This window comes from Malaclemys terrapin, chromosome 1 (genome assembly GCF_027887155.1).
Source record: "Malaclemys terrapin pileata isolate rMalTer1 chromosome 1, rMalTer1.hap1, whole genome shotgun sequence".
Lineage (NCBI taxonomy): Eukaryota > Metazoa > Chordata > Testudines > Emydidae > Malaclemys > Malaclemys terrapin.
Window position 1 is genome coordinate 262,174,002 of NC_071505.1, and position 17,024 is coordinate 262,191,025.

A 17,024-nucleotide genomic window follows, 5' to 3' on the forward strand; every position below is an offset into this window, starting at 1 on the left:
CTAAGTGTGCTCCCCAATGCTGATGTGTCCAAGATTAGAGAGTGGGGCCACAAAAAGGGCACTCCTGCACAGACCATGCAGTTGTTTAGTCACCAAGTCAGTGAATCAAGGACTTGAGCCGGCATGGTGAGCTCTGAATCCAGGTGAATACACCCTGGCCAGCCACACTTGGAGAGGTCTGAGAGACAGCCTCACATAGAATATCAGGGTTGGAAGGGACCTCAGGAGGTCATCTAGTCCAACCCCCTGCTCAAAGCAGGACCAATCCCCAGTCAGATTTTTGCCCCAGATTCCCTAATTGGCCCTCTCAAGGATTGAACTCTCAACTCTGGGTTTAGCAGGCCAATGCTCAAACCACTGAGCTATCCCTCCCCCCCGTACAATATAAGTGTATGATGTCATGTGGTTCAGAGGACTCAGACATTTTTGAGCTGTAGTGAGTGGGTGGGTCTGAAAGGACCTTATCAAAACTGTAATTGTCCAAAACCGGTCTTCCAGGAGCAAGGCTCTTGCCTGAATGGAGTTGAGAACTACACCAATGAACTCTCATCTCTCCACCAGGATGAGTGGATTTCTGTGTCTTTATCAGTAGGCCTAGGGCCCAGAAGGTTAATCGGCTGAGATGGACGTTGGATTCTACCTGAGCTCTTGACTGGCCTTTGACTAGCCAGTTGTTGAGGTATGTGAAGACATTCACTCCATGCTTCCTGAGGAAAAGCTGCCCCCACTGCCATACATTTGGTAAAGACCCGTGGAATGGCTGACAGGCCGAATGGAAGCACTGCAAACTGGTAATTTACTTGGTTCACAACAAATTTTAGGAACCTCTGTGGCCTTGGAAAATTGATATGTGGAAGTATATGTCCTTTAAAGCGAGGGCAGTATACCAATCCCTCGGATCCAGAGAGGGAATGATGGAAGCCAGTACCAAAAGTTGCTTGTGAGAAGGGTCCCTGAAGAGGGACAAAGAGGGAGAGTGGGAAGTCGGGATAGACACAGACTGGAGGGTTTATACCACTTCTAGTGTGCTGAGTACCCAACGGTCTGAAGTAATGAAAGTCCGGGCTCTGAAGAAGTGGGACAGGCAGTTTGAAAACAGGTGTAATTGGATCCAATATTGCAGGGATTGAGAGGTCTACCTGAAGCATTTTGTCAAAAGGAGTGCTTCAAGCTGCCTGACTGTCTGGGGGTGGCCTGCATCAGCCCTGCTATGAAAGCCGGTGGCGGTTTACACCTGAACCTCCTGTTCTTCCTCCTGCGGGTCCCGTTTGGCTGGGTAAAGTAACAGCCAGTCTGTTGGGGCCTGTAATGCTTCCTGGATGCCGCTGGGGTATATAGCCCCAAGGATTTCAAAGTCACCTAAGAATCCTTAAGCCTGTAGAGCCTCGCATCAGTTTGTTCCAAAAAGAATGATGGCCCTTCAAAGGGGAGGTCTTGGAGGGTTAATTGTATCTCCAAGGGGAAACCCAACGACTACAACCACGAACTTCTGTGTGGTGTCGCTGCTGTGGCCATAGATCTGGCCACAGAATCAGCCACATCCAGGCCACCTGCTTTAGTAAGGCTTGGTAAGCCTTGTGGTCATCTTGCAGAGGCGACACACCCACTGCTACCACAGCCTCATCGGGAGAAGGAGGAGGCTAGGACTAGCTGAAGGGTCACCACCCCACCCTTTGTATCAGCCAGGACCTGTGGGGCTTCTTCTTGAGGCTCAATGCCGGGCTCGGTACCGGAGGTGCTCTGCTTTATACCGGCGCTACAAGTGCATGGTACCAGAGGGTGCTGGAGCCAACCTGACAGATATCACTAGGGGAAAATATTCCAGCAATTGTGCTCAGGGCACGCTCATATCTACATTGGAATGGACGTGTGCAAGCACTCGAAGAAAATGTTTTACTTTAAACTGTTAGTTGATAGCGGTGTACTGTAGATGCACGTGGCATTCGGTAAAAATGAGCAATCTGTTACACCAAGTCTAATATGCATTTGTTAGAAATTAATGATGGGATATACCCTTTCATGTTCTATGCAGCAAATTAATTACACTGGTGCTTAGCATTATGGGGCAATAAAGCAGTGTAATGGAGAAGTCCCTGCATTTTCATTACCCTCATCAGATGCAGTAGTGTATATATTATGGGCTGGTATAGCTTGCTGTGTTTTTAAGTCACTTGACAAAGTATTAAGCAGCAGGCAAAGTGCTTTGGTTCAAGTGACAAATCAGTGGTGCTAGCAGATGATCTAGCCATACAAGAATGAATAGAAATCTTATTTATGCTTTGTTTGTAAAAGATAGTGTGAATCACTGGGGCATCAGAAGTATTCTTTCTAGCTTTTGTTTTTGAATACCTTACTTGAAACAAAAATCACACTCTTGTCAAGTGTCTAATATAAATTGGCTAGCACCTCCTGCTGTCTTGCACAGAAACAGCAAAAAGATAAATGTAACACCTGCTGAGAAATACCATCTGCTTGAAAATAATCTTGATGCAAAGACTTTTATGTTTCCTAAGTAAGAGTCTTAGACTTATAATGAGACTCTCAAGATTATAACACAGTGAAGGGGAAAGTGCTTATTACACATAAAATGCAAATCAGGGCCTGTTGAAGAATATTAAAATTTGAAGTCTAAGTATTTCACTTATTACTTTATGGCAATAATTCAATTTTCTTATGAAGAAATGTTTTGTTCTTCTAAAAGAAGAAATCAAATCTAGAAAAACTACTTCTAATGCTCCAGTGATTCAACATGCTATCTCTTATGAACAAAGCACAAAACAAACTGCATACCTCTTCAAAATGCCTAGTCCCTTTGCACAGTCATTGCAGTATTTTGCTTGTTATGTATCTGATAAAGACTGCATGCTGTTGAAATAGAAGCAGTATTCATCTGATGAAGTGAGAATTCCAAGTAGAAGCACATATATTATGTATGGGATTTAAAAGCAAAATTTTATTTATACACTATATTGTTTCTTCCTAAACAAATATAACCGTATGGTATGTACGTGTCTGCATAGATTTCAGATGATTAGCTGTTCTGTTGTCATCAATAAACCCATGTAAAAGAGGGCCTTGTAGCATATGCTGCTTGGGCACCAAGGGCTGAAAACAAATGCACATTGAAGATAGGTCCTATATAATGAAACCTCCAACTGCGTTGAGTATTTAAGACTAGTGGTATAACTGCAATGGCCTCTTTCCAGTTCTGATTGTTGCAACCTGCCTGCCAATTGCTGTAAACATCCTACCTGCAGAATGCTCTGATTATGCCCTTGCCTCTTCTATATTTCTCTTTAGTTGCTGTAGCATAAATTCCAAGGCCCTAGGACTATTGTGATAGCTCTATGGCAGTCAGACTAGATTATCTGGATTAATTCTTATTTAAATTACAGCATATCTTTCAGGCAGAATATCCAAACTTGATTTTAAAATTGCCAGTTAGGGGAAATCCACCATTACCCTTAGTAAATTGTTCCAATGGTTAATTATTCTCACTGTTCAAATTTTTTGCCTTATTTATTTCTTGTCTAAATTTCTCTAGCTTCACCTTCTAGCCATTGGATCTTGGTATACCTTTGTCTGCTAGATTGATAAAGGGTTTTTCAGAGTTTTGTTCCCCATGTAGGTATTTAAGGCCAGAGCTACAAAGGGACTTAGGTGCCGCTGAGATCCATAATCTCCTGCTTGGCAGCTGCCTAACCCCATAGGCATCTAAATTGGTGCCTAAATTTTTGCTGTAAAAGTCCCCAATGTATCTGTTTCTGCCTCTGGGCATGCATGCTGCTTTCTCACTCTAGGCACCTGGACAAAGTCCCAGCATGAGCCACAAATTAGATAAAGACAGGCATTCTCCCACCTATCTTGCCAACAGGGCCCAATCTGCATGCTTAGAGGGCATTTTAAGCCAATTTAAAATACAAGGAGGTGGAGGTTTGGTGCTATAGTAATAACTGGGCCTACAGATTTACCCTAATTATAAGCTCAGCTGTAAAAAGTAAGTAAAAGTTCATAAAATGTCATCGTAACCTAGAACGATAAATGTTCATGGGGGAAAAAGTGCTAAAGGGAGACAAAAACCTAAATTAGTCCAAACAAAAAGGCCTATTAATATAACTCAAGGTCTGTGTTAAAATCATTCCTAATAAATAAGAGAAGTGTGGGACCAGAAATTGATGAACCTAAATTGGTGTGCCAGAAATAAGGCCTAACTGGTAAACAAAATAAAAAAAGGACAGTCTGTTCCACCTGCTACTTCCATTTGGAGACCTTACAAAGAGGCTTAAGGTGGAGGGAGGGAAGAAACTTTTTTTACCATCACCACAGATGCAGTGGATGGATTTTGGGGTGACACCCAGACCTTAATACTCCACTGGGATGCTCAACCATTATCGCTGCACCAGTGAGGACCCCAGCCTAATGTGTGTGAGATCCTACTTTCTTCTTCTCCTTTGTGTGTCCCTTTCTGTCCCTCACTGTCTTCCTCCTGTCCACTCTCTCTCTGCTTTTTACCTGATCCTGAAATCAACTGTGCTGCATGGCACCCACACCACAAGCTCTGCTCGGCCTGAGGACCAGTGAAGGAGCAGGACCTGCCAGACCAATCAGATGGTGTCTCTGCCTTGGCAGGTGACTTGGGGTACAGAGCAACAGCTGTTGTGGTGGACCTTGCAGCCTGAAGCACCGGTCCATGATTCACATGCCACCCTGTATCCTGAGAACATCAACAAAAGCCATATTTTCCCCATCTTTTGCTATCCTCTCTCTTCTCTCCTGTGTCTGTTTTGTCAAAAGCAGGAAAGTGACTCATTTCAGACTCAGAGCTGAACCCCAGAGCTAACCTTCCCCACTAAAAGGGATTGTTTAACAAAGTAAGACTAACTAATATTCATCCTCCTGAAAAATACTTGAATACAGAGATCCCCAAACTGTGGGGAGGAACGTTTGGGAGGGTGCAACTGGGGCCCAGGCCAGCCCCCACTGTGGGCAGGAGGGAGCACCACCCAGCTCTGCTCCTGGCCCCATGCCCAGGGACCCAGCTGCCAGCCCCAGCCTCGGCTCCCTTGCCCCTCTCCGCGTCCCCACCTCCTCGAGCTGCAGCGCCGCTCCTGGTCCTGGCTCCGGGGAGGGCATGGACAGGGATAAGGGTGTGTGTGTGAGAAAGTTTGGGGACCATTGCTGTAATAGGTTTTGATTAACTTTGTTGTGCATTGTCACTGAGTTTTGCTTTTTTGCCTTGTTTTAATCAAGGGGGACCTCTAACCTGTGGCACGAATTTTCTGATGTGTTTGCCATGGTAGTGAGGAGGCTGAGGTCTGTCTATACCACACCTTGTTTATCACTGTCTAGGCTCATGTTAACACCTTTTACCTTCTGGCCCATATATTCTATCTAAAGTCCCAACAGGGCCTCCTTGATAACTGTTCTCCCAATGGTTAGAGCCTGTACTCCGGAAGTGGGAGCCCTGGGTTCAATTTCCCTCTTCTCTGCCTGACAGGGAGAAAAGCTTTGAACAGGAGTCTCCCCCCCTCTCAGGAGAGCACCCTAACCATTGGTGCGGGGCTCCCTCTTTCTCTCCTGTTGAAACTGTTCCACTGTGGAATACAGCTCTGGTGTTTCTTGCAAGGCGCCTAAGCTGAGTGGATCGCAGACAGAAGAGGCACCTCCTGCAACCTGGATTTAGGCACCAAGCTCTGTGGGAGGGGTGAGGCTTAGGACACACCCATTTCATTATTACCCATTGGTGAGTTTAGGCAGCTTCACAGCTAGCATGCTGGCTTTTGTGGAACATCTTTTCAGGTGCCTGCCTTTCTCTCTGCATTGCACGGAGAGCCTAAGCTTTGTGGATTCCTGTGATTTTTATAAAAGTTGGGTGTTACAACATTGCGTGTAGCAACTCCTAAGTCCTCTTACATACTGTAATCAAGTCATCCTTTATCTTTCTTTTGTTTAAGCGAAACTGTTCGAGTCCCTGGAGTCTGTCACTATAAGGCATGTTTCCCAATCCTTTATTCAATGCACCCTACAAGGAAACTTTCTTCTGACCAACCACTAAGTCCCATTTCCTCCCTTCCCTACCCATTCAAAAAAGTGCTTGATCCTGACTTTCCTTAGATCCATTTAGGGTCCCACTTCAATCAAAGTCTAAAATTAAAGTCAGGATCCTCACATAATCCTTCTCCCCACAAGTACTTGGTCCTGAATTCCTTCTCTCCACCCTCTTTGCCCCATCCCAAACAAGACCTAGATCCAGACTTCCTTCTGATGCCTTGGGATGCTGCCAGTTTCCAGGTGTGCTCCATATTCGAAGGATTAAAAACTACAAGTTAATTTCCTTGCTTTGGTGAGTTAGGCCTTGCCTACGCTGTGTTAGCCAGGAGTGCAAACCCCCTAGTATAGACAAGATTTACCTTGGGGCATCACAATTTGTTTGAGCATCTGAGGGATTCCAAAGTGCATTAAGAAACCATAGGCAGATAAAACAATGAACTTCATTGAGTAAGAGTCAGAATATAGTTCTTGTCTGATACTTACAAATACCAAGGAAAATGACAAAATTAAAAGACTTTTTCATAAAGTTTCAGCAATTAGTTTTGCTGCTTACAAATAATAGTGGCAAAACATCTGAGTTCTAGGGATAGGGTTAGTACTTAATCTAAACTGAGTGATTGTTGTTTTTTTTAAGTAAGGTTGATTTAGTGAGGTGTATAATATGCTCTTGCATTAATTTTTATGGGCAGCTATTCAAGATTATGAAACTGCTCAGGCCAACAGTGAAAATGACCAACAGATTCGTGAAGGCCTAGAGAGAGCCCAGAGGATGTTGAAGCAATCTCAGAAGAGAGATTATTACAAAATTTTAGGAATAAAAAGGTGAGATGAATGTCCAGAATGTTTTTTACATAGTCGGTCGCTAATCAAATAGTCTAACATTTGCCACTTGTATTTATGCTTTTTGGGGTATCTTTCCCTATTCTCTCTCCCTCCACTTTAAAATGGTTTAGATTTTATGTGGTCATAAGTTTTTTTTTTTTTTTTTTTTTTTTTTTTTTTCCCCAGCCTCTAAGTAGCATTTGCTCAGAAAGTCTCCTAATAAGGAATAAGGAAGTGCTAACTGGCAATAAACAGGGAAATAATCCCTCATTAGCAAAGAGTTCCAAATATAATGGAGCAGAAAGGTTGGCAACCAGTTTAGGAAACCAAAGAATGACAAGAGAATTATGGAAGGGAAGAAAAAGTTAAAATTCATTTCTGAGAGCCCAGAGGCTTGGGACAGTTTAAGAAGACTTGCTGGATAAAAGCTAGTAAATACCTCCTAAAAACTCACTTCTGTTATGGGCTTGATCGAAACAAACGTAATGATTTTTATTTAAAAAACAAACAAAGAAACCATCCTGTTGTGCACATTCTTTACCAATCTTATTTTCGTGACCCTGCCTCCTTTCCTCTTTCAATTTTGTGTTTGACTCAGTTGTTATATCATCTGCGAATCTATTGTACACTCTTGAGCTCAGAGACGTAAAAAAAAAGTTAAGATATTGAACAACTAACATTCTCTTGAGTACTTAATTTTTTGTTGTTGTTATTATTATGAGCTTTCCGAGGAAAGTAAACTGAAAAATTGGGTTTGTTTTACTTAAAATTGCAACCTGTTTTCTATTACTCTTATTAGAGGAAGCCATTATTGTCAGAGAAATCTTGACTGCCAGCAGCAAAATGTTAACTAGTGAATATTTGGTTTTCTTGGTGCCTGTTAGTCTGTTGTATCACCATATTTATAACTACACCGCAGGCTCATTAATGTGGCATATGAACAGTTGGAAACTTCATAAGTAACTTAATTTCCTTCCTCTCCAGAAATGCAAGAAAACAAGAAATCATAAAAGCATATAGAAAGCTAGCATCTCAGTGGCACCCTGATAACTTCCAGAATGAAGAGGAGAAGAAGAAGGCAGAGAAAAAGTTTATTGATATAGCAGCTGCTAAAGAAGTACTTACTGACCCAGGTATTGATTAAATTTACACAGAGGTTCTTTTCAGAATAATGGACGGAACTAACACAACTGTGATGTCCATTATGACCTATTATGATTTAGTTGGTGTTGGTCCTGCTTTGAGCAGAGGATTTGACTAGATGACCTCTTGAGGTCTCTTCCAACCCTAATCTTCTATGATTCTATTTTTGTCACGTTATCTGCCATGAAATGGCAATACAAGAATATCATACTGTTTTAATGACTTCAATAAGAACCCCAAACAGACTTCAAACACACATCTGAGTAATAAATGGAAATAAGGAAGCTAGCCATTCTATACTACCTATGATCACCTTGTATTTCCCTCTCTCCTCTAACCAAAATCCAAGTTCTCAAAAAATAAAACCAAACAATTGAATTTCAAAGATGGTATAAACTAGGATAGATTTTTTTTTTCCTAGAAAGCTGAGGGAAGTTGGATAAAATTCATGTGGTCTTGTTCCATTTTAATGATAGTTTGGCTTAGAAACTCTGAACTTCTGTTTTGCCTCAGCAAAGACTGGTAGTTTTGTCTAGTTTGGCAAGGAGATTATTATTTACCTATAAATCACCTGCACAATACAGAATCCACTGAATTGCTAAATCCACATCACAGATTTTTCTATCTGTAAATTGCAACGTCTGCATTGGCCAAGATAGGGGAATAAAGAGGGTGAGCTATAAATGGGCTGTCGGGTCTGGAAACCACTGAATGGCCTGAGGAGTGTAATGGAGCTGTTGAATTAGTCCTAGAGAGTTTACAACTTCTGTCTCAACTTGAATAGATCTAAGGACCCTGGTCACTATGAGAAGTTTTTAAAAGAGTTAATGAAAAACATAAGACAATGCCCCAACACCACCCCGGGTGATAAAGTAAGGGGGAGAAAGGAAAGTCTTCTAATAGTGTAGTAACAGTCCTGATATTTTTCATCTGAGAAGTAGTATAGAAGGGAGGCCCTGTAATTCCACCACAAATCAGTGGAACTATGGTTAGTAGCACAGGGCAGGAAAGACCTGTTCAGTCTTGCAATGTGTTTATAACGGGAGACTAAAATTCTGCCTCTGTTACTGGAACATGGCACAGAATAACGGGTTGATCTTAACTTTTATCCCGTCCTTTTGGCCAGGAAGGACATTAAAACTTCAAAATGGTTCTTACTCACTTCTCTTTAAATTGAGTGTTAAGACATTCCTGGGTTGGTGTTTTATTTTCTGTTATACTTACCAAACGTGCACTGTAAGGCATAAGGTCACAAGCAGAATAACTTCAGCTATCCGTAGAATATATTAATGGACTAAAAACACACCGTAGAATACCTTAATGCTATTTTAATGACTTGCATTTAAAAACAGAATAAAAGTTATTTTTCCAGAGTTCTCTTTCTGGGACTTCTTTTCCCACATGATAGTGGAGAAAATACTAAGGCACAATTTTTGCTCCCATCAAGTTTGTCCAAAACCAAAAATTTCTTGGAAAATACTCTGAGGATTCTAACATTTAATTTTGAAAGTGTCCATATTAAGTACACTCAGATGGAATTGGGCAGAGGCTAAATCAGAAGCTTCTTGTATTCCTGTCTTCTGAAAAGCAAAACAAACCACAACCTAGTCCAGCTACCCATGAAAAACAGTTGGGACTGTGATAGGGTCACTCTGTTGAAGTGATGTGAGACCTCCTCCCCACCCTCTAAGGACTCATAGACTCATAGACTTTAAGGTCAGAAGGGACCATTATGATCATCTAGTCTGACCTCCCGCATGATGCAGGCCACAAAGCCGTCCCAACCCTTTCCTGTGACTCTGCTGTTGAAGTTCCCAAATCCTGTGGTTTAGGGACTTCAAGTAGCAGAGAATCCTCCAGCTAGCGACCCCTGCCCCAAGCTGTGGAGGAAGGCGAAAAACCTCCAGGACCTCTGCCAATCTACCCTGGAGGAAAATTCCTTCCCGACCCCAAATATGGCGATCAGTAGAACTGCTCTTCAGCTTGGGATGGAAGGAGGAGGGGGCGGGGGGAGAGAATATAGCAACCAAAAATAGGAGGCAGTTTTTCACTAATAGCTGCTGCTGGCCACTCCGTTTAGCAGCTCTTTGCTGTAGCTGAGCTGCTATCAATACCATGTTTCTTTGAAAAATCTACATCAGGAACATTAATCAGCCCCAATTTATCATCAAAATAAACTCTGTTTTGAAAGTAGAAAAGCTTGCAGTGGTGCTAGTGAGTGGAGTGACATGGGGGAGAAGTGGCTATAGCTTTTAGATTGTCTCCCCTCCACCTCCCTATTTAATACCTTTAGTATGATGAAGGCTGAGAAATGGAATGACAATTAAAAACTTTTATTTACTGTGACAAAGTTCCTCCTCTATCTTGGTGGGTCCTGCGCTTATTGGCGGATTTTCTTGCCTCAGAGATTCACCATGTGGGTTGGGGAACAGCCCAGAGACCTTCCCCTCTGGAAGAACCCACAGTCCAGGTCAATTGGGAGGTTTGGGGGGAACCTGGGCCCGCCCTCTACTCCAGGTTCCAGCCCAGGGCCCTGTAGATTGCAGCTGTCTATAGTGCCTCCTATAACAGCCGCATGACAGCTACAACTTCCTGGGCTACTTCCCCATGGCCTCCTCCAAACACCTTCCTTATTCTCACCACAGGACCTTCCTCCTGGTGTCTGATAACGCTTGTGCTCCTCAGTCCTCCAGCAGCACTCACTCTCAGCTCCTTGTGCCTCTTGCTCCCAGCTCCTCACACTTGCACCACAAACTGAAGTGAGCTCCTTTTTAAAACCCAGGTGCCCTGATTAGCCTGCCTTAATTGATTCTAGCAGCAGCAGCTTATTTGGCTCCAGGTGTCCTAATTAGGCTGCTTGCCTTAACTGGTTCTAGCAGGTTCCTGATTACTCTAGTGCAGCCCCTGCTCTGGTCACTCAGGGAACAGAAAACTCATCCAGTGACCAGTATATTTGCCCTCTACCAGACTCCTGTACCCCACTGGTCTGGGTCTGTCACATTACATACTGGGTGGCTGGGGAATTGATTAAACAAGTGCATCTCAGTTACAGAGTACAAATCACAGGTGTGACCTCACCAAGAAGACCTAACCAGCCAATTGGCACACTACTTTGCAGAGGTTCCAAATTTTGTCTAATACACACTCCTCCCCATCTTTTGTGCTGCTCTGGGAGGGCAGGAGACTTGCACTTTCAAAACAAGGCCTGGAGGGTGTTTATAAACCCTAGAACTAATTCAGTGACTACAGATCTTATGAGAAACTAACACAAATTATTGTGAAGAGGCTTTCAAAAGGCTGTCTGGAATCGCAAACCTGCCTGCCTGCCTACCCAAGACTCTGTGCAGAGCTAGCAGCAAGTAGATACATTTTCTAGTTAATGATCAGTTGGATGATGTGTTAAGGGTTGACTAATTAGGTAGATCTTATGTGAAATTTAAGAGAATAGTTTTTCATTTTTTATGTCTTTGTTTGCAGGGCTGGGGGGAGTTGGCATGTTGCTTTTGCAAGCTGTATTAAAGGCTCTCAAGCCCTCATACTAAACTACTTTAAGATTTTCAGAAGCAGCGTAAAGGGTTTAAATTAGGGCTGTCAAATGGTTTAAAAAAATCACACTTAATCGTGAGATTAAAGAAGTCCTGCTTAATCGCAGTTTTAATTGCACTGTTAAACAATAATAGAATACCAATTTTAATTGATTGTAAATATTTTTGGACGGTTTCCTACATTTTCAAATATATTGATTTCAGTTACAACACAATACAAAGGGTACAGTGCTCTCTTTATATTTTTGATTACAAATATTTGCACTGTAAAAACAAACAAAAGAAACAGTATTTTTCAGTTCACCTCACTTTATCGTGAAAGTGCAACTTACAAATGTAGAATTATTATTTTTACATAACTGCACTCAAACAAAACCATGTAAAACTTTAGAGCCTACAAGTCCACTCAGTCCTACTTTTTGTTCAGCCAATTGCTAAGACAAACAAGTTTGTTTACATTTACAGGAGATAATGCTGCCCACTTCTTATTTACAATGTCACCTGAAAGAGAGAACAAGTGGATTTTGCTAGATAGTGATCCAAAGCAGAGTAGAACAACGCACCTTCATTTTCATCATCGAAGTTGTATGCCACCAAGAGAAGGTTAATTTTCTTCTTTGGTGATTCGGGTTCTGTAGTTTCCACATCAGAGTGTTGATCTTTTAGACTTCTGACAGTATGTTCCACACTTCATCCCGCTCAGATTTTGGATGGCACTTCAGATTCTTAAACCGTGGGCCAAGTGCTGTAGCTAACTTTAGAAATCTCATATTGGTACCTTCTTTGTGTTTTGTCAGATCTGCAGTGATAGTGTTCTTAAATCGAACATATGCTGAGTCGTCATCCGAGACTGCCATAACCCAAAATATATGGCAGAATGCAGGTAAAACCATGCAACAGGAGACATACAATTCTCCCCCCAAGGAGTTCAGTCACAAATTTAATGAACACATTTTTTTAACAAGCATCATCAGCATGGAAGCATGTCCTCTGGAATGGTGGTTAAAGCATGCAGGGGCATATGAATGTTTAGCGTATCTGACACTTAAATACCTCTTCCAATGCCGGCTACAACAGTGCCATGCCAACCCCTGTTCTCACTTTCAGGTGATATTGTAAATAAGATGTGGGCAGCATTATCTCCCGTAAACTTAAACAAACTTGTTTGTCTGAGGGATTGGCTGAACAAGAAGTAGGACTGAGTGGACTTGTAGGCTCTAAAGTTTTACATGGTTTTGTTTGCAGTTATGTAAAAAAAAAATTCTACATGTGTAAGTTGCACTTTCACGATAAAGTAAGGTGAATTGAAAAATACTGTTTCTTTTGTTTGTTTTTACAGTGCAAATATTTAATCAAAAATATAAAGGGAGCACTGTACCCTTGTATTGTGTTTGTAACTGAAATCAATATATTTGAAAATGTAGAAAAACGTCCAAAATATTTACAATAAATTAAAATTGGTATTCTATTATTGTTTAACATTGCAATTAAAACTGCAATTAATCATGACTATTTTTAATTTGGTTTGTGTTAGTCATTTGAGTTAACTGCGATTCACAGCCCTAGTTTAGGTACTTTTCATTAATATATCTAAATCCCCTAGAGTGCTTTGAAAACATCAACTGTTAAACATAAGTCAATCTATTATAATCTATCAGTAAAAGTATACTGGCAAATTAAACTGGCAGTTTCTGTGGTAATAAGATCCATAGACATGCCAGTAAATAAACCAAATTAATTATTGCATCTGTCTGGAGTTAGGGACACCTTTAAAACTACTTATCTCTTCCTCTTGTCCTGCTGGAAGTACCAAAATACTCTTGATTGGTATACTGTTTCTGTAATAATGTGTGAAGTCTGTGTCTTTTTTTACCATGTATGTATATTTCCTTAGAAATGAGGAGGAAGTTTGATGCAGGAGAAGATCCACTGGATGCAGAAAGCCAACAGGGAGGAGGAAACCCTTTTCACAGAACCTGGAACACATGGCAAGGATTCAACCCTTTCAGCTCTGGAGGACCATTTAAATTTAAATTCCACTTTAATTAGAACCAAGACTATTTTTCTGTAACTGCCACTGATTTACTTAATACTTTTATTTAAAACTCTGTCCAGGATTCAACAATTTAAATTTCATATGTTGCCCTTAACTAAAGAGTTACTTTATTAGAAGAAAAGCTAGCTCTTTAATATTACAAAAAAATAAAAAGTTTTGCTGCAGTGTGAATTTAACAACCCTATAACGGTGAGTGGGTGGGCCAGGATTTTGTTAGCACTCATATATTTGTAGTAGTGCATGCAGAAATCCTGACTACCACTGAGGAAGAAACATTAAGACCTGGAAAACATATAAACACATACTTAAATCCTGTCAAATTCAATGACACTTAAGCATATGCTTAAAGTTAAGAATGTGCTTAAATGCTTTTTGGAACTAGAGCCTAATAGAGGTGTAAAAAGTTACTCCGTATACCAAGCTTTATATTCACAAATGAAAATGAGAGTTAGTGTATGCAGGGTAATGATCCATCTTTCAGTATTCTTAAAAAGAAAGACTAATGACTTGACCAACTACTGCATTGTGTTATTTTTGTTACACTGATGCCGTACGTAGAGAGTGAAGAGTCCACTACAGATTTATTTTAAAAAGATTATTTAAAACCAGATTGTTACTGTTTGTTTGAAAATGTCTATCTACTTATATTTGTTTGGTAATCTGAAATCAGTTGGAATGATTGGTCTCTATTATAGCCGCATCTGTCAAACATGAAAGTAAAAAAATCCCTCATTTTGAACATTTTGCTTCTGAATGATACTTAAATAGCCAGAGTTTCTTGATTGGTTTTGTATTTTGTACTTTTTACACAAAACCTGCTTGAGATTTGAGCAGGGCAATTTAATGTGAGACTTCCCCACATATGCAGCAACTTGCATCTGATTTTAATAAATACTTTAAAATAAGGAGAAATGTGTAAAAGGTAACTTCTGCTAGTGCCCAATTCAGGATCCATATAAGTTTAAAGTGACTGTGTAGTAGGTTATAGATCCAAAATGTACTAGAGCCTGGCATCTGTAAAGGAAGAGAGTCTGAAGCTAGGGTTGAACCTTATTAAAACCTCACTTCTCTTCTGGGTGACAGGCGGACAAAATAATGTGTGTCATGCCATGCAATTGCTCTAGAGGTCCTTGTGAAGCAGCCAGGGTATCAGTTCCTTGCTTGTTTGGGCAAAATAAATCCGGTTTTATTTTAGGCCAAAACATGTGGACTGAGTTGTTCAAGCACAAATGGGATACAAATGTGACTTTGATGATTGGTGGTGGTGTGGCAACTGTAAACTATAACAGTCAGAATGGTTAATAACTGGTTTCAATAGACGCCACTCTTAGAATGGCTGAATTTTAAATCAAGAACATGTTAGTAAATTCCATTACTATATTTCAAACAACCTAGTTAAATATGAACTTTCTCTCAGTCCATCCCTCCAACTCATGTTTCACTGAAAGCATGGTGAGGAATTGACTTAGTAAAACAAAAGTATCTTTGAAGAATTGAGCATGCTACTTGAAAGAGTAATTGTACCACTACAGAGGCAGGTGTTATCCAAGCATATGTCCTATTTTTCTATATTATACCACATACTTCAGTGTTTGAATGGAATTCTGCAGTCACATGGCTCACTGAAATGCACTTTGACAAGTATTTAAAGTGAATGACCAGATCGCACCTTTCCGTGTGGGAGCATTGCCTGGTTTGCCGGGGGGGGGGGGATGGGGAGGAATAGCACTTTATGGGTGGAGACTGGGAGAGGCTCAGAAGCTGCTGCAAAAGAGGGAGAGGGAGAGTGTGGCAATGCTGACTCATCCCCGGGGAGTGGAAGGGCTGGGGAGTTGAAAAGGGGCAAGCCAGGCAGGAGAAGCCCCTTTTTCCCTGGACCAGGCAGAGCAGCACCCACACTCCCTCCCCTTGAGGTGGCAAAACCCCAGGTGTGGTCAGGACCTGCTGTGGGCATTGCATTATCTGCTCCTCTCTAGGGGGCCAGGGGAGGACTTTTCCCCTCACCACCAGATTGGCCAAGGTGGAGTTGGGTTTTTTCTTCCTTCCCCACAGCAGCTTTGTGGCGGGGAGGGGCTTGTTATGGTGAGTAGGGAGAGGAGTTACATAATGAGTTGTTACATTATAGCTTAAGTGTGGGGTGGATGTCCAGTGCAGGTGCTCCATTGGGAAGGGAATACAGTGGCTGGATAAATGGCTTGGTAAAGGACTTAAAAAGGTGTTTATTAAAGGAGCCAAATGGGGTGGGGAATTGGGGCTCTTATGATTGGTATGGCAGTGAGCCAACCCCCTTTCTTATAGCCCACCTTAACCTTTGGGGGGAGGGGGATGGTAAGGTCCCAGCAATGGTTGGCTGTGGGACCTGAATAGGAAAAAAGGGGAGCTGGTGTAAGTCCCCCGGGTGTATATTGAATGAACATGGAGTTACCTGTACTGTACGCTTTTCTTTGCCAGATAGTCCCAGCCATCTAATAATAAAGTTGCTGCCTGATTAAACCCATATCAAATGTCTCCTGTCCTTTTTTTGATATAGCAGGACAATGTTATTTTCTTCCCCTTAAGTTCATGATTAAACTGAAAACATTGGTCCCTACTTTGTACAGTAAGTTTATCTTGTCAATAATATTTTGTAACACCGTGCCCCTGCCCCAGAACAAAATGAAATGTCAGTCTGTATCTGAGCTAAATTATTTCTTATCTAGAACTTCGACTTATGTGTTTTAGATTTAATCTAATCCATTTGGCTTTCCTGCAAAACATAAACAACTCAAAGCTTTTTTTTATGCTGTTCTAAGATAGTTTGACTCATAGGTCCGTTACTGTGTGTAAACACAGCTGTTTACCTTATGTAGTGGGTAGGGGTCTAAGTAACTTTTATTTCAAATCAATATTTAAAATAGTTGTGTGTCTACACAAGCTAATTTCAGTAAGCCCAACAAACAGCATTCCTCTGTGCGGTAGAGCACATGCAGCACAGAACTATAGCTGGATTACAGAGCACTGCATATTTTCTTTCAAAAAACCCAAAACATTCATTTAATCTCTCTCCCCTTTCCATAGGCCATGACTGAGGGAAGAGAAAGTTACTCACCTTGTGCAGTAATGATGGTTCTTCAAGATGTGTGTTCCTATGGGGGCTCCACAACCCACCCTCCTCCTCTCTACTTCAGAGCCCTTGTCAAGGACTCTACAGAAGAGAAGAAATTGAGGGGCGTTAGCTTCATGGCGTGGCATGAGGAGAGACAGTGCATGTATGGGCCTAACGAATACTGATACCAAAGTTCTCTGATCAGCAGCACAGGGAAACAAGCACACCTACAGTGGAGCACCCACAGGGGACACATGTCAAAGAACCATCATTACTGCACAAGGTAACTTTCTCTTTTTCTTCGAGTAGTGTCCCTATGGGT

General features: G+C 41.5%; 1 protein-coding gene across 3 annotated transcripts in view; it reads left to right on the forward strand.

The window, feature by feature from the left end:
* The window catches only part of DNAJC3 (DnaJ heat shock protein family (Hsp40) member C3), a 69,745-nt gene extending 53,631 nt beyond the window's left edge, over positions 1-16,114 (forward strand). For all 3 annotated transcript variants that reach the window (XM_054012216.1, XM_054012210.1, XM_054012224.1), the window contains exons 10-12: positions 6,741-6,873; positions 7,858-8,006; positions 13,456-16,114. In XM_054012216.1, coding sequence (XP_053868191.1) covers positions 6,741-6,873; positions 7,858-8,006; positions 13,456-13,610 — 437 coding nt within the window. In that variant the 3' untranslated portion in view covers positions 13,611-16,114. The remainder of the gene's footprint in view (positions 1-6,740; positions 6,874-7,857; positions 8,007-13,455) is intronic.
* Positions 16,115-17,024: the final 910 nt, after the last annotated feature.